General features: G+C 38.3%; 1 protein-coding gene across 1 annotated transcript; it reads right to left on the reverse strand.

Annotated features, from left to right (window-relative positions):
* Positions 1-3,286: 3,286 nt before the first annotated feature.
* Positions 3,287-18,963, reverse strand: fam241a (family with sequence similarity 241 member A). Its single transcript, XM_088627189.1, has 2 exons — positions 18,689-18,963; positions 3,287-8,801 (listed from the first exon to the last, which is right to left on the reverse strand). Exons 1-2 carry the CDS (start codon positions 18,815-18,817, stop codon positions 8,553-8,555), a joined length of 378 nt encoding a protein of 125 aa, XP_088483315.1. The 5' UTR covers positions 18,818-18,963; the 3' UTR covers positions 3,287-8,552.
* Between the last annotated feature and the right edge of the window lie 4,611 nt (positions 18,964-23,574).

The raw sequence follows: 23,574 nt of genomic DNA on the forward strand, positions 1-23,574 counted from the left end.
ACACTGGGGGGATTTAAACCCTGTTTCTGGAATTGGAGTGGGTGCAAGTAGATTCCAGGGTGTTGAGGAGCCTGACAGCCTGCGGGAAGAAGCTGTTACAGAGTCTGGTGGAGCTAGCACGTACACTGTGATACCTTTTTCCATATGGTAGGAGGGCAAAGAGTTTATGGGAGGGGTCATTTACTGGAGGCCCTGTGTAAGCTGCGTTTGTAATAGGTGACAGAAATGGAAGGGAGGGAGGCACCTACAGTATGATCTTTTCAGCTGTTTCCACAATTCGTTGCAGGGTCTTGCGGTCTGAAGCATTGCAATTCCCAAACCAAACAGTGATACAGCTGGTCAAGGTGCTCTCAGTGGTGCTTCTGTAGAAAGTGGTAAGAATGGGTGGGGGGAGGTTTGCCCTCCTCAGTCGCCGCAGGAAATAGAGATGCTGCTGTGCTTTCTTGGTTGGGGAGGTGGTATTGAGGGACCAAGTGAGGTCATCTGTAATGTGTACACCAAGAAACATGGTGCTTCTAACTGTCCCCACAGGGGAGCTGTTGATGTACAGTGGGGAGTGATCAGTGTGGACCCTCCTAAAGTCACTGATTATCTCTTGTTTTGTTAACGTTAAGAGATAAGTTGTTGTTTGTGCACCAGTCCACTAGTTGCTCCACATCCTCTCTGTATGGTGACTCACTTTTTGTTGCTAATGAGGCCCACCACTGTCATGTCATCGGCAAACTTGATGATGCAGTTTGAACTGTGCTTGGCAGTACAGTTATGAGTCATCAATGTGAACAGCAGTGGGCTGAGCACACAGCCCTGGGGAGTTCAGTGTTCACTGTGATGGTGCTGGAGATATTATCACCGATCCGGACTGTCTGAGGTCTCTCAGTCAGAAAATCCAGAATCCACTTACAGAGGGAGGTAAGGTTCAGCAAGCTCAATTTTTCTGTCAGCTTCTGGGTGATGATTGTATTAAATGCTGAACTGAAGTCAATGAAAAGCATTCTTATTTAAGAGTTTTTCTTATCCAGGTGAGACAGGGCCAGGTGAAGGGCAAGTGATACAGCCTCATCATTAGACCGGTGGAAGCGGTATGCAAACTGAGGGAGGGTCCAGTGGGGTAGGGAGTCTGGACTTGATGAGGCTCGTGACTAGCCTCTCGAAGCTCTTCAGGATAAGTGGTGTGAGTGCCACGGGGCGAAAGTCAGTGAGGCAGGACACGGATGATTTCTTCGGCACTGGTATGTGGTAGATTTGAAGCATACAGGAATGACCGCCTATCACAAAGAGATCTGTGAGGACATAAGCTAGCTGTTCTGCACATTCCTTGAGCACCCGACCAGGTATATTGTCGGGTCCAGCAGCCTTACATGGATTAACTTTGGCTAGTGTCCTCCTTACATCAACTGTGGACAGGCAAAGCACCTGATCATTGGGAGTAAGTGTGGTTTTCCTTGCAGGCACAACATTCATTGCTTCAAACCGTGCATAGTTGTTCAGCACATCTGGGAAGGAGGCATCACCGATCTCTGACACGTGGGGTAGTCCTGTAATTAGTAATGGCCTAGATGCCCTGCCACATGCGCCGGGTTTCTCTGGTGTCCAGGAAGTGGCCATGGATTTTTCATGCATAGGTGCGCTTTGCCTCCCTGATGGCACGGGACAGGTTGGCCCTTGCAGTCCTGAGGGCTGCCTTGTCGCCTGATATGAATGTAGCATCACGGGTTCTTAGCAGTGCATGGACCTCTGCAGTCAGCCATGGCTTCTGGTTGGCCCGTGTGATGGTGGATTTGGAGACAGTGATGTCATCTATACACTTACTGATGTAGCTAGTCACAGATGCTGCATACTCCTCTAAATCAATGAGATGCTCATAGGTAACAGCCTCCCTGAACATATTCCAGTCTGTGTGCTCAAAACAGTCCTGTAATGCTGAGATGTCTCCATCTGCAATACTCTGATCTGTTTCAGAACAGGTTTGGCACGTTTGAGCAGCGATCTGTATGCTGCGATTAGCATAACAGAGATGTGGTCAGAGTAGCCCAGGTGGGGGCGGGGAACAGCATTGTATGCATCACAGATGCTTGTGTAAACTAAGTCTAGTATCTTCTCACCTCGGGTTGCAAAGTTAACATATTAATACAATTTAGGGAGAACTGACTTAAGATCCAAAGAGCAGTACCTACTGTAGTTAAAAAAATCAATTAATTTCAAGCACGTACACTGCATACTAGAATGGCAAACAAGAGACATGAATACTGTCAAGCTAAAATACATTTTCTGTGAGATTAGGGTCACATAAAAGGATTTTGATAGTGCAGAACAAGCTAATCTCTATCAAGAAATGCATGGGACCCTTGGATCAATTAGCTAGTACCTACCAAATGGGCTAACTCAGCTGATAGGCCTCCACATAGTTCTATCTTGTGTTTCTTGAATAGAAGAGTCAAAAGTGTTATACATACTAGAAGCACTTACTAGAAGCACTTGAATTTCCAGATTAATATGTAAACAAATCTCCAGGGCATGATGTAATTCTAGCAATTGTACTTAAGGAAACAAACGATGGGGGTTATAGGGCATTTCATAATTCTTCCAATAGTCATACAATACAAGGGTAATACCTACTGACTGGAAAACTGCTATAGCCGTGACCATACATAAAAAGGTGACAAAAATGAACCAAGTAATTATACTATAGATTTATACTTCTTACTTCTATTACATATAGTATACACTGTATCTGAATGCTGTTTTTTCTTCCCCTTGAACCTGAGGGGTGTGTTGGAATACTCTCAAGAAATAGTTCTTAAAGCATATAGGGAATTACATATTTCCTTCTCCTAGGTGGAGTCCTTCTGTCAGCTGTTACACCCTTTACTGAGAGTTGGAGAGCTTGTCAGCCCTGCTCTTTCATAAAAGAATCAAAATATTGTTATGAAGTGAATCGAGATACAATAGATAACACCTGGCTAGTTTAAACATTGCTATCTTTAAAGCAAAGGGGACGTTTGCTGCGATGTAGTAAGACTTAGTTAAGTTCTGCATAAATGATTAAGTGTGAATTAACAGTACATTAATCACACACTGTCCATTAATGACAGTCCATTAATAGCAGAAACCCAGCTGCTTCTCGACATTGCTGGCTTGTATTTCTGTTGCAGGTAGAGCTGGAGTATTAGACAAGTTGGACCTAGAATCTAGAAACTAGATCCCGAGGGAGATGGGATTTGTTGTGTTCTTTCAGTGTCAACTGTGCAACCTTATGTAATACATGGATTTAGACTCTAAAAATGGCGACATCGCTGACAAACTTTATTTAGAATATTGTATACAATTTTATGCACCATGTTGCAATAAAAATATTTCTGCTCTAGAATCAGTCAACCCAATTATTTTTTTTCAGAATCAACAGTGAAACACAATCCAGAGGACATAAATGGAAACTGGGTTCAGTTGTATTAAAAAATCAAAAGTAACATTTTTACACAGTGTAGTGGGGGTCTAGAACAAGTTACACAGCCTTGGATCAATTAACTACTGACAACCCATCCATCTATTTTCTAACAGCTTCATCTAATTCAGGGTATTGAGGGTCCCGGAGCCTATCCCAGCAAGCAACAGGCACAAGGTAGGGTACAACCTGGATGGGTCATCAGTCAATCGCAGGACACAGACACAAATATATATACATTAACACCAGGGCCAGATATCCCAGGAGACCATTAACCTACCAGTTTGTCTTTGAACTGAGGGAGGAAACCCACAGAAACACAGTGAAAGCATGCAAAACGTCAAACAGATACTGCAGCACTCCAGATCCAGAATTGAACCAAGGACCCAGTGCTGCGATTCAATAATGCTAACCACTGCGCCTAACTGCCACTCGACTAATGCAAACCAAACAAAGTGGGCTGAATGGCCTCCTCTTGTTTTTGATACTTATGATAAACTTATATAATTTCTCAGTGTGGTAGTACTACTTGCCTCAATGGGTGACCAAGTGTGGATTTGGAGATCTTCCTGAGGGGACTGTGACACTTGTCTATCACAGCCTACAACTGCTACTGCCGTGGTAGCAGCTTTTGGATTCATTCAATAGCAACAATAGTTACAGCGTTGTTAACATTATACAGTAAGTGCACTATATTAAGTGCAAATCAACAGTAAATACCAGTATGATAGTAATTAAATTGTTGTTCTATTAAAAACCATATTGTTATGGCCTGAGACAATTAGAACAGTTTAAAAGATATGTTTTAAAGGGTAAAATAAATTCCTTGACAGTATAGAAAAAAATCCAAATTTCGAATTAAGCACTAAATCGTGAATTTTCTGAAAGTACTGTTAAGTCATCATGATGTCGCAAACCACTGCTCTCGCCATGGGCAAGAGCGAGAGTTCCCATGGATTGTGACTCGGCCATTCCTGCTAACTAGTCATTGTAACGACCAATGTAAAGCGATGTACAGTATGAGAGAATAAGTACAGCAGATATTTTACTGCAGGAAGTTTCCAACATGATCTGCATGCAGAGTTAACAAGTTCCATTTATCGGCAAAACTACCTGGAGGTCAAGAGTAACATTTCTATTGGATTAAAAGAGGTGTATTCCCAAGCCTGCTTCTTTACAATGTAATAGGGCTGCATCATATCATCGGACGTTTTGTTGCCTTGTTCTGAACATGGCGATGCGCAAACCTGGAAATTTAATCTATTTTGTGATGTAAATTTGAGGTTTACAAGTTACTATGTAGATCTTACTTTTGGTGTGGTTTGAAATGCACTCAGCAATGATGATTCTTTCTAACCCTGAAATATAAAAATAGTGTTGCAGTTCACTTTTAAGTCACAAGTCATATTGATGTTGGCTTCTGTCAGGATCTTGAAGAGGAAAAATGAGATGTAGGTAATTATGCATAGTTTATGGACTTTTCATCCACCCATTTTCTAACCATTTCTTCCACTTCAGGGACCAGGATCAAATGTATTTGATCACAAATACATTTGAATGAATGATATCCTTAAGTGGGTTCTCCAGTAAAAATCCTGTCAAAGGTGACAAGGTTTTCTGTATGTTTGTCTCAATGGATGTGTGTGATGTTTGTTTCTCTCAGGTCATTGTATGTCAGCAGCAGGAAGGCTAAGGAAATATTACAACTGCATAATGCCAGAAGCCTCTGTAGCCAAAACGTTATTCGTTCTTTCTTTCTGTCTCTAAGCTTAGAATCAAATTCTGTTTGTTCCGCTGTGTATCAGAATTTAAAAAAGAATACAACTGTCATTCCAAGGCAACCACCTAATATTGCAATTAGTAGTAATCCCTTCTTAGCTACTGTACATTTCTTTTTCACATTGAGTATGTAAAAAGTTTGTTTAGAGGTCTTATTCTGGCTACCATAGAAGTGGCTTTAAACTTCATATGGTGGCTCTGGAATTTATGTTCTTCAGATGAGGAAAGTTTCTTCTTCAGGCGAAGTGGACTCTTATTCTGCTTTAGGCAGGCAGAAAAGCATTAGCCCAGTAGCAAATCTCTCAATATGTCAATAACATTTTATTGTGGTTTGAAATGCACTCGTCAATGCTGATTCTTTCTAACCACCCCAAAATACAAAAATAGCGTTTCAGTTCCGCTTTAAAAAATAATGCAGCAGCTTCTGTTTTCCAAAAATACATTGAATATACAGTAAGATTCATAATTAATTATATTCTACCAGGCACAAATGTTTTTCTTCTCCATTAATTTATCATTTATATCAGGGCTCATAAGTGAAAACATACTGTACATTCTGCAGTTCATACTTCATCAACAAAGTCAAAATAGCATTATTTGAATTTGTATAGTTTTACATACTTCATTCACTGCATTAAAACCTTGGTAAATTTGATACTATCAGTGCCTGTATGCACAGGTAAAGCTCACAAAAGTTACTAGTAAGGACACAAAAAGAAAAACACAACAGAAAAATGGCAGTAGACAACAGCTTTCTTAATTATTTTTAAAGCTCCTGCATGTTTTTTTCAAATAACATAATTTTACAGATTTGCACACATTTTACATGAGTTACATTTTCAGCATTTTAAGAATTTTTGTGCATAAAATACAAATACTTTAAAAATAAATACATTAACTATTTCACAAGCTGGATAGATTCCATAATATGTCCTTGAATATTACATTACTTCATCCATTTTATGCATGTTCAGCCTCACAAAAGAGTAAAAAAGTAAAAACAAATTTTAAAACATGAGAACAGTAAAAGGTAATTTTTGGCACATTTGTTAAATGATAAGCAGTATAAAATACAGTATATGTCTATTCATACATTCAGAGCTGAATATACTATATACTGTATGTAAACAGGAACAATCAGCTAATTCTTCATTATAAAACCTTCAGAGTTAATTCTGGATAGCGAGTGACTTATAATGCTCCAGTAAATGCAAGCCTTTAAGGAATCCTGTGGCCTGGAATGACATTTGAAAATGAGCTTTGTAGATAATGTAAATTGTTTTCTTGAGAATGTGTACTGAAGCCTTTTTTTAAAAGAGTGACAGGGTCTGTTTACTTCATTAGTGAATAAGCTTTATAAACAATGGCTACATACAGTAGTTTTATCTTGTGTCTGTCTTTTACAACAGATGTTTCCAGACCTCTGGAAAAGAAGGACTTGTGTCCCTCTGGGGACTATGCAGAAACATCCCCAAAAGCGCTTCTCATCCCATTGCAATAGTGGGCAATAGAGCCACAGTGTTGACCCTACAGGTTGTTGACCCTACAGGTGTCCAGAACACTTGCAGTAATAATAGAATTCAATGGTCACTATGGTCACATTTCTTGGAAAGAGGTAATCTAGACAGTAAGGTCTGTAAATTGCTGCTCTACTGTATTAAAGGACTAATCCCTCTATTTTTATAAGTTTGAGATTCTTATGAAAAATGCAGTCGACTCGTAACTTACGCGCTCTCAACTTAGGTGGTCGGCTCCAGAAAAGAAAAAATATTGGAAAAAAATGCTTCATTCTCCGTCAAGCATGCCAGTTAATGAGCCTGTATAGTCGTCTTGTTTACTTTTATTTACTTTTTTTATACTTGTAATTAATATCTTCAATTACTTTAAGAGGTTAGTAGAGGGTGGCAGTTTTTTATAAGGGTTCTAGGGTAAAATTTGGCTTTACTCGCTACTCCCTAGGTCGACTGTAATTGAGTTACTGAAAAGGGGGAATAGGCTTAAAATTGTTTCTTGACAAGACAATCATCTTTGGTCTATACTCAGACCTTCGGCAAGAGTTTGTTTAGTAGTAGGTTGCCCTTGGGCTTTACTCAAAAAAGGTAAGTAGCACGGTTATGTCTTTTGTGAAGTACAATACTACTGTCTCATTACATTGTTTAGATAATGCTACAGAACCTAATATAAGTTATAAAATCCTGATCTAATTAAGTCCTTCAAATAGTTGCAACTTGAGTATACAATAATTGTAATTGTTTTCTGAACTTCTTAATCTGGTGTATCAGTTCTAGGAAAGTACTTTTGAAATGATTGTCATAACACAAAATATCTCCTTAAAACTAGTTGAAAATGTGCCGAGTGATAAACTGTGATAATTAAAAGAAAACAGAATCCTACATTGGCTAAATTACTGTACAGTTTTCACACAAAAATAACTTCTCAAAGGTTAAGGTTAAAGGTTTTCACTTCTAATATAATTCACATAACATACCCTGAGAATATTCAAATCTGTTCAAAACTGAGAACTGTATCCTCCCTATCTTTTGGAACACCAACCTGCTCTTTGAAAAGCAAGATTTGTTCCATCGGAAGCACCGTGGACAAGGAGCTTTATTGACAACTGAGATGATGCTGTGTTGGCAGTTTCCTGATTTAATTATTTTTTTTTCTTTTATGTTATTCTATGAATGATGAAGAAAAAAGCATATATTTTTTTATCAGATTAAAACATCAAACTCTAAAGCAATTCTAACATAACAGGGCTTCCTTATATGGACAATGTCTTTCTAAAAATCAGCTTTACTAAGCAATTAGTAACACCTTGTGATTAAGGAGAACAGTCTGCATTCTTGTTCAGATGTCTGTCACCAGTATTTGAAAAACCCTAATCCTATTAAGAAAACTATATATGTACTTTGAAGTCTTGAACTTATACACATTGTTTTTGCAATATTAACATTTGAAATTTAGCTTGTTAGAGATCTCTCAATTGTTAAAAAGTTTGAGATAAACTGTGAATTAAACCTGTGAAATACTTTACTGAAATAAACTGTGTAGAAGTCTCAGAGAAAAAGAATGCATTTAAAAAACATGCATAAGGGGTAAATTTACAAGCTATACATTGCCTTTATATTGTCAAAATATTTATATCTGTTTAAAGTTTCTTTAGAAATTTAAACTGTAAACTGCATTGGTCATTTTATGACATTTGATCAGTTTTTCAGTTTTATGCATACAACATCCTTTAAGAACCAACTCTACCCTTTATTTTTTTTAAATGAGTGAAATTCATATCTGTATTATTGTCAGGATTTTTTTTTATAGTGCACGCCATTCATTTCTGAATGAATATGATGACAAGGCACAGGACTCCTACAAGGCCCAAGGCCTGCAATCCAAGGAACCACAGCATGACCCAGAAGAAGATTATCACCACAGGCTCTACTATTTTCTCACCAAAGTACATCTGTGAAAATCCAATGCTTCTAAGGCACTTATTAAGTTCCCCAAAGAGAGTTCCCAGTTTTTCACAGTCATCGATGGGAGCTTGCAGTGTGCTGTGTTCCCCTCTGGATTCAGCTGTCTGAAATGAAACAAAACACAATTCTGTCATTTCTCATAAATCATAATTAACCTCCTCAAACACTGAAGTGAACACCTTATGCCTAAATATAAGAACGATTACAAATGAGAGGAGGCCTTCTGGCCCATCTGTTCTTCCAATAGATAACTGATCTGAGGATTGCATTCACCTGTTTCTTGAGGGATGCCAGGGTATCAGCTAAGCTATGTGTCTAAGCATCTACCTCCGTATTTCCACAACTCTTTAAGTACACGAATGATTCTTGTTTTCGGTTTTACATGCTATTTCACATACAGTAGTCTCTAGTTGTACCCTCTGGTTCGTGTCTCAATGTTATTTCTGAAGAAGAGCAATGTATTGAATTTTATCAATACTTTGAAAATAACTGCCTCACGTCCCATAGGTATTTTTGCAAATTGTTTTATGTTTAACCATATAGGAATACATTTATATTATACTGATCTACACAAATTACTCAATAATGTTAAAGCAGAACACAAGTTCTGGAAATGCTTTACAAGTATATGTAATTTAAAAGAAATGTCATGACTTGATAAGTATTCACCTAGTTTATGATGACACTCCAAATTGAGCCAAGATGCATCTAATTTCCTTGTGAGATCACTCACTCATGAATGTAGCTACAGTATCTTTTAGCTACAGTATATACTGTAGCTGTATGTAGCTACAGTATTTTTATTCTTTCTAAAAAAACAAGTGTTTTTTTGTCGAGCTTGTTTTCTTGTTATTTAGTTGTCTCTTTTTCTTCTTCTTTTTAATTATTTACTTTTTTGATTGTGCAGGATGCGGAGGTGCAGAATGGTACAGTACGTGCTTTCCTGTTATTGTTTTCTGTGTACTACTTGTTCAACTCTGGATCTAGCAGTTAATGGCTGGAATGTTCAGGATGATGCAAGCGTTACGATTGAAATAATTCCAAGAATGTCAAACTTTAATGTTTAATCAATTCCAACACTGTTTGCCAAACTTCCTCAAGATATTCTGATATTCTACACAGAATACAGATTTTAATTCCAAAACAAATGTAAGTGCAGCAGGAGAGGTAGATGGAGAGAGTAACTTTGGCAAAGGAAGAATTAACTCCCCCCCCCCCCCCCAGATTCACTATGATAATGTCTAACGTTCAGTCATTGAAAGGCAATGTGGATAAACTTCATGATAATGTGCAGTTCTTTAATCAATGCTTGCGTACTTGCTTTTATGGAGATGTCGCGATTATCGAGATGACAATGTTAAGCATGAGGGGTTTTCTCTACACCTGCTGATCACAGACAAAGTAACCACAGGTAAACATTATGGTGGAGGCATGTGTCTGATGATAAATAATTGTTGGTACCAAATAATTACAGTACCATCTATGAGAGTGTGTGTGTGCGTGACTTTGAACTGCTAAGTGTCTTTCTGCATCCCTCCTGACCTTCCCGAGCGTTTTCACAGCTTTTTAAAGACCTGTTTACATCCCCCTGAAAGTGAATATGGAAAAATACCTGAAATTAATTTTAGGAGATTTTAAAAGTTGCACAATGAAAAATAGACTGTACATATTATCAATATGTGACCTGCACCAGATGGTTGAACAGTAATTATTGATTGTTGCTATGGGACAATACCAAATGCCTACAGTACTTCATCTCTTGCAAGCCCTACAGTGGGCAACTCTGATCACAATACAGTTCTTCTCAGACCAATGAATCAGCTGCTGTTCAAGAGAAACAAACCAGAGACAAGAACAGTAGAAACCTGGGAAAAAGAAAGTACTAAACGGCTACAGGGTTGTTTTAACTGCAGTGAGATGTGCTTAAAGACACATCAGAGGATATTCACAAACTTGATGTACTGTAGTATCGTATGACATTTCTTTCTGTGTAGACTCAATCATTTCTATTAAAAGCTTTAAGCCTTTTCCCAATAGAAAAACCCTGGGTAACCAAGAGTTTCAAACATGTACTCCTTATAAAAAGAAACTTGCTTTTTCTCAAGGGGACACAGAGCTCAGGAGCAGTAGGATGCGAAAAGAGAAAAGCTAAGGATTAGTATGGGTAACAAAAAGAGAATAGCATTGTTATGGGCGATACCAGGCATGGAAGGGCATTAAACCCATGGCCACTATCTCGGAAAGTTAACTGCTTATCACACTATACCTGTGATAAATGGCACAAGTGGTCAACAGCTGGCAAATGATGTGTTTTATACCTGTTTTGAATCAAAACCAACAAACACCTTCATGTTGAATGTTGAATTCCCATTATTCAGAGAGTTTATTAAAATTGACACAGCAAATTAACTGACACAGAGAATTAACTTAAGAAAAAGCACAGGTCCACATAATGTATGTGGAAGGGTTCTGCAATCTTGTGCAGATCAGCTCTGTGACATTATTAGTCTGTTTTTTTTAGATGTCCTTAAATTGTCACACGTCTTCTGTGGAAGAAATCTTTTATTACTCCCATTCTAAAAACGGACCAGACCACCCAGCATAACAGCTACAGGGCAAATGCTCTAACCTCTCCCAATGAAAAGCCCAGAGAAAACAGTGAAACAACATATTACAATGAGATAAGATAAGATCAGATGGGTCCTAGACCTCTTAACAAATGTGTTTCAACAGGTCAGAATGGGGGAAATGGTTATATTCACTACATTACTACTACTAGATTACTACAGGGCTGTGGCTTGACATCTGTATTGTACATTTTGTACACTTAGGATTGTAAGAGCAAAACACACAGACATCTCATTATGTTTGCAGATTTCAAGAACCCAGAAAATCATTACTGGCTAAAACTAAAGAAGGCTTCAGACTCCACAGCCAAAACATTGTGTTTCTTTTCTTTTCCTTTCATAATTGTCACGAAAGCCAGTTTTGACTCCCGTGTTATTAAAGACCCTATGCGGACGTTATAATCCATAAAAGACGACGGAGGAAGGTACAATGGGATTAGGATAGGTTGACAAGACAGGGGGCGGTGACTGTAGTGAGCAGGTGCACGGGGGGTATGAGATAGAAACCAAGTCCAAGGAAATCCAAAAGGGAAGTCAGGGCGCAGTCCATAATCCACGAACTGGGAAATCCATCCAAGACAAATGGTTAAAAGGGGGAACTGGGTCGGAACCAGCACAGGAACAGGAACAGGAACAGGAACTAAAAACATAACGGAACCAGGTACTCCGCATCCCGGACCCAGGTGGTCAGGACGCCGGAAAAAGGCCTGCCTTTGGAGAACTCGGAAAATAGGCAAGCCTTGTGGTGTCCATCTTCCAATACTGAGCCCAGAACTGCAGAGACACTGGGCTTTTAACCAAAAAGCAAACAAGATGCACCAGGAAATAACAGAAATGAATCATAACTGAAAGTGGTAGAATCGCCCTCTAGAGGAGGGATGTGGAACATAACAATAATTTCAGAAGAAATGTGCCCTCAGTTGACAGTGAATGTCAAAACATAAACTCTACAATGTCTGTTAAATTCTGTGATAGAACTGTAAGATGACAAAGATCTGGGGAGGAGAATAAAAACACACCTAGGATGTTGAAAGTTTCCAGAGGCACGGTCATTAGGACTTTTCTTTAGTCATCATGAGAGAAAATGGAACCACTCAGAGTCTTTCTGCAGCAGGCTGTCCTCCCACAATGAGCAACCGGGCAAGAAGGACCTTGGTCAGAGAAGTAAGAGAGAACCCAATAACCACACCCATTGAACTACAGAGTTTAGTGGCTGAGACAAGTGAACCTGTCCAGAGGACAACACTCCCTGTGCCACTACATAGATTTAGCCTCTATGAGATAGTGGCTAGATTTAAGCCACACCTGAGCAAAGGCCACATGATAGCACCTGGAGTTTGCAGGAAGACATGTAACAGACCCTCAGACCATGTGGCAAAAGCTTCTCTGGTACGATGAAACTAAAAAAATGTAACTCTTTGGCCTGAATGTGTAGTCCTATGCCTGGCCCAAACTGAACACAATTCACCCATGTAACTCCATCCCTACCATGAAGCATCGTGGTGGCAGCACCATCCTATGGGGATGCTTATCAGTGCCAGGGAGTGAGACACTTGTCAGGATAGAGGAAATGTGTGGAGCCAAATACAGACACAACCTGCTTCAGTCAGCAGAAGAACTTAGAAAGAGGCAAAGATTTACCTTCCAAAAGGACAAGGACTCCAAGCACACAGCAAAAATGTCAATGGAGTGGCTTCAGAACAAGAAGGTGAGTGATCACCAAAGCCCAGACTTGAATCCCTTCAATTCCTTTAAGAAATGTGTGGAAGGAACTGAAGATTGTGGTTCACCAGTGCCAACTGGAGAGAATTTAAGCAAATCTGCAAGGAAGAATGGGCAATAATGCCCATATCCAGATGTGCAAAGCTGATATGGGCATACCCCTGAGGTCTCAAAGCTATTAAACGGTGCTTCTACTAAGTATTGACTTACCCCCAGCAGGACAAATGCATCAGTAAAAAAGATTTTTCCAGTTCTCATATTTTTTATACAATACAAATATTTTTTCTACTTTAGTTTGTTGAGTATGCTTGGTGAAAAATATAATTTAAATGCATTAAAACCTCCGGTCGCAACACAACATTTTCAATTTTTTTGCGGTGGTTTGCTTTCTTAAGCAAAAGGTACTTACTCTAGTTGCTTTACCGTGACCCGATTCCCTAGTAACAATATTTACCTTGTATCTTGGTGACAGAAATTACACACAATATTCCCTTCTAAATTGTTTTGAAAGCTAAAGTTTTCTTCAACATACTGTGTTCTCAGTAATGCAATGTTCAAGTTCAGTTTAAGTTCAAGTTTATACAGGTATATGGTATAACGAAATGCTATTATCTAGCTCTCGGACATAAGTAGTACAAAGAAAAAACAACAACAACAACAACAACAACAACAACAACAATACAATTGTATAACAAAAGAAAGACAGAGACAACAGGCAGTGTGCAAAAAACAACAACAGGCAATGTGCAAAAACAAGAACAGGCAATGTGCAAAAAAAAACAACAGGCAATGTGCAAAACAACAAAAAGGTAACAGGTAATGTGCAAAAACATGCATCAACAGAATGAAATAAAGGGATAGAAATTATGGGGAGTGAGCTTTTGTATGTATGGTAGAGGTAGATTTTCAATTTGTGTTTGGGTTTTTGGTAAGAAAGAAAGAAGGCACTGTGAGGTTCAGATCATAGGTGAGAGGTGAGGTGAGAGTGAGAGAGGCTGGGAGTTTAATAGTTTGATAGTGCAGGGGTAAAAACTGTTTCCGAGTCTGGTAGTCCGGGCCCGAATGCTCCAGTACCGTTTTCCAGATGGTAGCAGATCATAAAGTCTGTAGCTGGGGTGTGTGGGGTCTTTGATGATGCTTAGAGCTTTCCTCAAGCACAGTCTGTCATAAATGTCCTGTATAGATGGGAGGGCAACCCCAGTGATGGACTGGGTAGTTTTCACCACCCGCTGTAGGGCTTTGCGGTCAGCAGCACTGCAGTTGCCATACCACACTGTGATGCAGCCTGTCAGTGTGCTTTCTGTAGTGCATCTATAAAAGTTAGTGAGGATCTGGGGACATATCTTAGCCTTCTTCAACGCACGTCTTAGGAAGTACAGGCGCTGTTGCGCTTTCTTGATCAGACAGGTGGTGTTGAGAGACCATGTGAGGTCCTCGGTGATATGGACGCCAAGGAATTTAAAGTTACTGACCCTTTCCACTTCAGTCCCGTTGATGTGGATAGGGGCATGTCCGGTTTACAGTTTCCTGAAATCAACGATCAGCTCCTTGGTATTGCTGACGTTGAGGGTGAGGTTGTTGTCATCACACCACGTTGTAAGGAGATTGACCTCCTCCCTGTAGGCCCTCTCATCATTGTCTGTGATCAGACCTACAACTGTGGTGTCATCGGCAAACTTGATGATGGAGTTGGTGTTGTGTTTGGCCTTACAGTCGTGGGTATAGAGGGAGTAATGGACTAAGCACACACCCCTGGGGGACCCCAGTGTTCAGAGTTAGTGTGCCGGAGGTGTGGTTTCCAAGCCTGACAGCCTGAGGTCTGCCTGTCAGAAAGTCCCGAATCCAGTTGTAGAGGGTGGTATTGAGACCCAGTGCACTGAGTTTCTGGGATGATAGTGTTAAAAGCTGAGCTGAAGTCGATGAATAGTAGTCTTGTGTATGTGTTCTTTTTGTCCAGATGGGATAGGGCAGTGTGTATGGCAATGGAGATTGTGTCTGTTGGACCGGTAGGCAAACTGGTACGGGTCCACTGTGTTTGGAATGGTGTCCTTAATGTGCTTCATGACCAGCCTCTCGAAGCACTTCATGATGACAGGTGTTAGTGCCACTGGTCGGTAATCATTAAGACATGTCACTGTGGTTTTCTTTGGTATTGGGATGATGGTGGTTGTCTTGAAGCAGGTGGGGACTACGGCTCGGGCCAGAGACATGTTGAAAATGTCTGTGAATACACCCGCCAGTTGATTGGCGCAGGCTCTGAGGACGTGACTGGGTATGCTGTCGGGTCCTGCAGCCTTGTGTGTGTTCACTTTTAGCAGAGATCTCCTCACCTCATCTGCAGACAGTGAGAGTAATGTTCAAGATCTACCAAGATAAATGTTTGCAGTTGTTCACTTCTACTTCTACAAGGTGCAGAAAGGGTTCCCTTAGTAGACCACAGATCCAAAGATTTGATCCTTGTTTTTAGTTTGTGTCCAAGGTCTTGGGATTTGATTTGAAATTACCCTATTTAATCCATTATACCAACAGTTGGGCCTTCATTAGCCTTAATGCAAGGTCCCCAAAGCAAATGGTACTTGCAGTGTTTCTAAGAATAGTGTCTTGTAACCGCCACCAATATCTTTCTTTGAGGTTTTGGGACCACTGAGGCAAGCGTATATGACACACTGTTGCTGGGACTTGTCTGGATCGGCCTTCTTTATTTTTCTTCCTTTGACAACCTGGGACCAGCTTTTGTCTATACATGTCTCTGTGCTGACAGTCTGATGATTTAAACTGTATACAGTACCTCCATGAATATGGTATTTCTGCCTTCTTTCATATAATGACGCTCTTTTATTTTATGTAGCTACAACTCCAGTGCATTCCTTCCACATTCCAGTATTGTTTTGAAAATGACTTCAAAATCCCAAAGCACATGTACAGTAGCATAACAGTTACAAGTGCTGGCAGGGGTTCTTGCAGTGAGACTAGGATTTTATTTTCTCAGTGCTCACTAATTACGGTGCAGTGCACCAATGCTTCTATTTTCTGTAGAATGTCTCCTGTCAATAGCAGCCCCTATGCAGTCAAGTGCACTGCCCACAGTAGGGTGAAGTAGAGTGAAGGATAAGGATAAGTAAACCATCAAACAAAGACACACAAAACGTGGCACAACAATGACCAAACAATAATGACCATTAACCATCACACTGATTCAACCATGTACAATAAAATAATCCCTTCTGAGTTTATATGTGTACATACTGTAGCAAAGAAGGCTGCCCAAATTCCTGCTTTGAATTACGCACATAAATGTCCAGGAGACGGCACCACAGAACATTAAAAAATCTATAGTGAGAGGCACTTAAAACACAACAAATAAGTAAAAGGAAGCAATATCATTTGATACATTTCAGTATCTACATATAAGTAAAGAGAAAATTATTTTTTTATATTATAAACAACATGTAAATGATTAAAAATAATGTGCTTCATGACATTTCAGGCAAAATTTCTTCTTTAACGGTTTAGAAAAAAAAATATGACCACAGTGCAGTCTGTGGTTTTTAATTATTTAAACATATGCAGAACATAAAAAAGTTTTTAGTTTTGTTTTTCAGTCATATACTGTATTTGTAGGCTTAAACTGAGATTCAGTCTGATCTAGGGTTGCTACTTAGCACCATTATCCCCAGATACTTTGAGAGCAGGATTTTAAAGTTGCTCAGAAAATGAACTAGATTACTACACAGGGCCTCGCAATACAATACAGTAATGGCTTAGCTCTCACTTTACATATTAAAGTCAATTTCAGCACAAATTAAAAATCCTATTCCGTCTTTTAATGTCCAGGGAATATAGTACCAGGTGTATGGGGTTATGAATATGCTCAAAAACTGCACATACAGTACATAGTGTTGAGTCTAGATTGAAATAATTTCCCTTTAAAATGCTTCCCCAATCAGAGATACTCTATGAACTGTATTTGAAGAAGAATGAACACAACAGATGTAACATACATGTACTGTATACGTGCCAATGTATATGCGTAAACAATGAGATTATGCACAGTAGTAATAGAGGCTTGTAGGGATCACTGGAAGTCTCCTCCCTTGTAGACTGTCAGGTATCATTTAAAATGCTGAAAGCAAAAAGACAGGGACATTTGGAACTGGTGAAATCAGGCTAACACAGGCGTATTGCCCTGTTGTTTACAGAGGGGTGTGCAGGTCACCGAAGACGGAGACAGCTGGAAAGAGTGAGATTTCACAGGACAAGAAGAAGTGAGTCTGCTCAAGCATAAAAGGGAAGTGGTCAGGAACAGTCCAACCCTAGGGGTGCGAAACACTATAATGCTAAAATGCACTGAAAACTTTACTGAACTATTAGTTGGGGTTTAAGAACTATTACATTTGAACTAATTGGAGTTCTCAGTAATATACAGTAACATATACAGTATAATAATGACATTGGCCTTACTCTTACTCAAGAGAGAGCTTAAGATAGGCTCGATGTATTGATACTACAGTGGTTTAGTGCTATATAAATGAAGTATCAGTCTACTGATTTGTATTGTTTCCATCGTAACTGCATTATAATTTCATGTATTAAGATTTTTGTACATGATGCATAAATCAGATTCCATCTAACAGGTTGTTTGCAGTACGGTTTAACGTAACATCAATTGTAGTTTACGGAAACCCGTTTGTGCTCAGAGGTACAGTATAATTCATCGCCATTTTTCATTTTCAGATGTATAAGTCTATACCGTTTCCAAAATGTCTTAAGCAATATGAAATACTGAAACTTTATTGTGAATTTCAGACGCAGTCATCAAGTGAAGAAGACAGCAGGTTTTTATTTATAGCTGAGGATTAAGCTAAGTGATTAGGGGAGGCACAATCCTGTTATTATTCTGACCACGGGAAGTGCTGTCACAGTCACTGTATTCTTACAGCAGCTAAACTTCATTGGTAGTTGCACCAGGACATATTCGAGTATAAAATATAATTATTGCACTCATATGGTGAGAATACGTCTTAAAAACTATTATGTATAATCTTCATTATATTGGTACTGCAATATTAACAGTATTGCAATTCATATGGAGATTCAGACTGACGGATAAGACCGCGAATCGCTCCGTGTACAGTAGGTTCTCCAAGCGACATCTGAGTGACATTGAAGGTGTACTTTAGGGAGTGAAATATTCAGGTGTGTCCATCAACCCCCAGAAAAAGTCCACTGCAATTAAATTATAATGTAAGATAACGTGCGACGCACTGTACGTATGGTGTAAGTACACATATATCCCCAGTCATGAGTATGCCTCAAATTTGTTAGTATGTTTACAAGTGCATAAAATCATTAAATCCATTAGATTTGATGTTGAAGGATGCTTATTAGTAAGATCAAACCTACGAAAACGGCTTTTATTTGGCTTTCTCTGGTGATTTCGAAGCGGGTGCTTAGGATTTTTTCCCACTCCGATTAGAAACAGCTACTTTATGAAAAATGAAGTGAATATTTATTTTCAGATTGATTCTCACACCACCTGGAATCACCATCTTCCCATAATTAAAGATCGCGATACAACATTGTGACATTGTCGTTATGAACAGCACAATATACTGTTCAACCATTTCGTGCTTTCATCTTACCTGCTCAGCTTGCAACGGAGTATGATCCCGCTGTAATAGCGAGTGTTCCCTCCCCGTTCTTCCTTCCCATTCTTCAAAATGGTGTGGAAATACGCGATTGGTATTCAAGGTTGGGGAAAAGGCTGACATGTTTATGCTATTTACAGGACCTGTTCAAGATCGTTTCTAAATCAGTCTCGCCCGGGCGATCGGGGTTGAAGGTTTAAAATGTGAAAGATAATATTGCTTCCTGCATGCCCTTACCTAGTTTACTACTCTGTAACACTGTATGTGGCCTGACGTCAGCGAGAGGTGGAGCGTAGTTTCCCGTTAAAGCAAAACCAAGCAAGCAAAATTCATAAAGTGGAGCCGCCTGAACGGTGACTGCGTTTTATTATTTTAAAACGGTTCCATTGGACACCATATCTTTTAGAATAAGATTCCCTTTTGATGAATTGCTAAACTGGCTATATTAAATCTAACTCATAAAAGATAAAACTAATAGAAAACTGACCTGCAAACCCTTTAATGTTCGATGTTTATCATACTCTTATTTGGGAACTTTCGGTTTTGCACATAAAGATCTGGGTTAACTGTGTGAGGCGTTCCAGAAACTGACAATTAAAGTCGTCTGCAAAAGCAATATCTCGATACTGTAATTGACAATGGGGCTCCTGAAGAAAAATGTAAAAACTTTTTATTTATACTTTTTATTAATAGAATTTGAATTCAAAACAGCAAGGTTAGACATAAGGTTCTCCAGTTATCTATCGATCTCTATGAAAAACGGCAGATGAAGCAAACTACTGTATATACAGTATTTCAATCATAGAGGGGTGAAAACAGGTGATTTAGAACATAATGGTTTTAAAACATTAGGCGGCGCTCTTACCATTGCTCTTGAGAAAATCCTGACCAGATTGTAGTTACGATTTTCTTAATAACACAGAAGCACCAGACACTAGGTAAATCACAATCACAAGTCTAATACTTGTTTCATAAAATAAGAACAATCCATTTTCTTATGCATACAGAGGCACACTTCAGCTTTTAAGTCCCATGTCCTTTTCAGTTTTCTTTTTTCACTTCCATCCATTTTCTAACCGCTTTATAAAATACTGGATCACATGGGAGCACTAGTCTCGGCAAGCAACAGGCACAAAGACGGATACACCCTGACAAGACGCCATCGCAGGGCACACAGACACAAACACACACACACTCCAGGGCCAATTTTCCCGGACGCCAATTAACCCACCAGTATATCTTTGAACTGTGGGAGGAAACCAGAGCACCTGAAGGAAAGCAAGCAAATATGGATGAGAACATACGAACTTGATGTAAAAAGGTCCAGAACTGAAGTCAGATTTATTGATTTATTAATTTATACAGAGGGGAAATCCCTTGGTTTAAGCTCTTAGGGAGATGGAATAAAACAAACAGAAGAGAGAGGTATATACATATTAAAACAGTAAACTAAACAGAATTCAAATCTTGCATTAAACAAAGAGACTTCAACTTGATATAGAACAAAAACTCATTCCATAGTCTTGAAGCAGTGCAACAGAACAGGAAGGCCGGTCTCCCAATATTTGGAGCCTCAGCAGTTCACTGTTGTAGTCAGAAGCCAAACAATTTAGACCAATTTATGTTTCCATACACTGCATTTCAATAATCAACCCTAGAAATGACAAAAGCGTGCATTTGCTTTTCTAGATCTCTGTATAATGTCCAGATTATTGAAGATTAACATCTTCAGAGATATATACACCTCCCGTGAGGGAACTTACATTTTTCTCCAAAATTGAATCACAAGACACAAACTGACTCCAGATTTTGGTGAAATGGTTGGACTGAAGACTCTTCTAAACTGGATTTAAGATTACTCTTCTTTTCTGTAATTAACCTTCCTAAAAACCTATCCTTGTGCCAGTAAGTGCATTATTGTTTGATTGCTGGTGTTCCCTGAAGGGCCATGAACAGAAAATGTAATGTAAATTAATGATAGGTTAGTAGATCTCCACCTCCAGTTTTATGCCCATGAAATTTCATGGAGTGGGTTTAGTTTGTGTCCCAAGGGGAGTGAAATGTACAGTAAAATGATACTGCTCTAGTTATTTTCTAGAGCAGAGCTAACAATCTGAAATGCCACAAAGAGTAGAGCTGAGAGGTAGAATTGGGCATATTCATGTGCTGAATAAAACCAAAATAATTTAAGAAATCTGAGAATTGTGCTCAATCAGAGCAGTGTGGAGAGTGTATATATTTTTATGCTATAATATTGATTGTTTTAAATTAGACAGTTATGGCCCTGACCTGCTTCTGATCTTCATTTCTAAATACCTGTTGACACTTTGCTATACCAAGCTTAATCAACTTCAGAAACACCAAATCCATTAATTTTGTGTGGCTTAGTGGTGAAATTTTACAATCACAATAATAAAGTCTTTGCAATAATGATTTATTATCACTGGATAATAGATTGCACACTCATATTCACTGTTAGAATTTCTAAACATAAGAATATTGAATAATTTGCAAGTTACATAAGCCAGTTACTCATATATAATTGATCAGAGATTGATCTGAATCAATTATGAAAATTGTCTCATCCAGCCATTTCTCAAAAGAAGCCCAGTATGTAAAGCAAAACTTTTTCTAACACCACGTTAACAATCCCCCAAAGAAAACCATTACCATAGCGACCATCTCCTAATTTATAATTAGAATTAATTCTATTTAATATAGAAGTTTGTCCTTTCCTTACTAATGAGATATGTTAATTCTTCCTTGGTATACCCCTGAGTGAAATATTTATTGGATATATGAACGATTTCTCTTCCATCATCTTAAAAATTTTCATGATTCTCCCATCAATTATTTATTTATTCATTAATTGTTCATTTTGATTGTAAAATGCTAAAAAGCTTTTGTTATGTGTTTTAGTTTCCATTTTAATGTTTTTCTATCTCTTGCATGGCATTTCTAATAAATAGTTTTTCATTTCTTAACATTACTGTATACATCTCTTCTTTAACTATATCTTGTTCAATATTAATTATTTCTTCTCCTTGTATTTTTCTTATTTAACTAATTAAACTAACTAGGCCACTGTCTAGAGTTAGGTTTATTTCCTTAAACAAACATTTGTTCAAGCAGAACTGTTTCCATTCAATTCTCTTCTTATTCCGTATCCACCATATCTGACTACTTTCTTTAAGTTCTTATACCTTCATAACATTATTCCTTTACAGTCTACTGTTATGATTTGCCAAACTATTGATTTGGATTTTACAAATATAGTTTCAAAGTATGCTTTAAAGAATACCATGTTTACATTTCCCATTTCCCTAAAGAGTCTTTCGGTTCTGTTTTTCTCACTCACTATTTTAAATATTTTATGTCACAATAGACATTCACTCTTGTAGGTGACCTACAGTATGCACTACCTATGAAAACATGCCGTGTATCTTTTCTTGTTCTTCATTTTGTAATGATATAGTAAGTCTGCAGTTGACAATAACAAGTTGATGAAATGCAAATTGATATCAGTTAAGTTAATGGTGTGCTGTAATGCCCGGAAGACACATTAATCATGAAATGAGACTCCATTTTGGAATTCCAGGAATGCATTCTAACTGGAATTGATGGGTAGTAAATAATATAATCCAGTACATTTTGAGGATGGTATAAATATCTTGGGTCAGCCTCTTTCTAGCTCAGCCTATGCTATTAAAGTAACACCTGAAATGTTTAATGACTGTTTTTTATGGTAATGCATTTTTAGGGTAATGCATTCTACAAAATGTATTTGGAATTTGAAAATACCTCGTTTTCAGGACTCAGGACTCAAGTTTCAAACAATTCACATGAATACGTCAAGCACTATTTATATAAAGACTTTAAATACTATTATTGTTGTTACAGTATGTTAATGGTGTTCATGTTTTCTGTTTCTGTGTGTGTTTGTAGGTATTCCTGCCTTTAAACAGGTTGTTGTAAGACCAAGAATACTTTTTTTAGTTACATCTAAAGTTAAACATCTAGTTACATCTTAACATCATTAAACATCTTTAGTTACATTTAAAGTATAGTTAAACAGGCTTTTGTAAGACTAAAAGAAACATTATGCTGATCAAAATGTCCTCTGTAGCTTTAGACCAATTTCGAATATGATTTGTTTTGTAGAAAACATTCTAGAGTCATCTCTCAGTTAAAAAAGACACTCAATTTTTTTTTTTTTAACTCAGACATACAAATGGTGGTTTTCAGCATGTGCAGTCGGAGTCTTTTGTCAGTTCTCTGTTGGAGCCTCTGTACAGGTTTCCTGTACAGTATAATATAGAGTAGATTTCAAGAACTTATTGTCAACTTGCAAAGCTTTACATAATTTTGCCGAACTACTGTATGTTTGAAGGACTTTCTGTAACATTATTACCTGTGTGCGATGTGTTTGGACTGTGGGAGGAACCTGGAGCACCTGGCGAAAACCTATGCAAACACAGGGAGAACATTTAAACTCCACACAGAATACATCTCAGGGCTGGAATTGATACCAGCGTCACGTTTTCTAAAATCCCACTAAAGTTTTAAATTTATAGACCTTTTAAGTAACTATTGTTTAATTTTTCAGATTTTGTATTTTGTTTGATGTATTCTTGTACAGCAAAATAAGATGCACAGCCTACAACACTGCTTTAGTAATAGAATATGTTTCATTTATAATCCTTTGCCACAATTTAGACATATGACTTTAGATATTATCTCCGAGTGAAGCTTTCACCTCTGAATTCTGGTGTCCATTAGTGATCAGGAGACCATAGCTAAAAACCACCTGTAGTTTTTAGAATAGAATTGGATTTTATTCTGTTAATTCTTTTTTTAATCTACTGTACATGTGTCCAGTT

Source organism: Lepisosteus platostomus, chromosome 1 (genome assembly GCF_059453375.1).
Source record: "Lepisosteus platostomus isolate fLepPlt1 chromosome 1, fLepPlt1.hap1, whole genome shotgun sequence".
Taxonomy (NCBI): domain Eukaryota; kingdom Metazoa; phylum Chordata; class Actinopteri; order Semionotiformes; family Lepisosteidae; genus Lepisosteus; species Lepisosteus platostomus.

Coding starts and splice junctions, on each gene's coding strand:
- fam241a (XM_088627189.1), bottom strand. CDS start 18,817: ATGTCAGCCTTTTCCCCAACCTTGAATACCAATCGCGTATTTCCACAC. Junction 8,802..18,688: donor CTCCGTTGCAAGCTGAGCAG/GTAAGATGAAAG, acceptor GTTTCATTTCAG/ACAGCTGAATCCAGAGGGGA.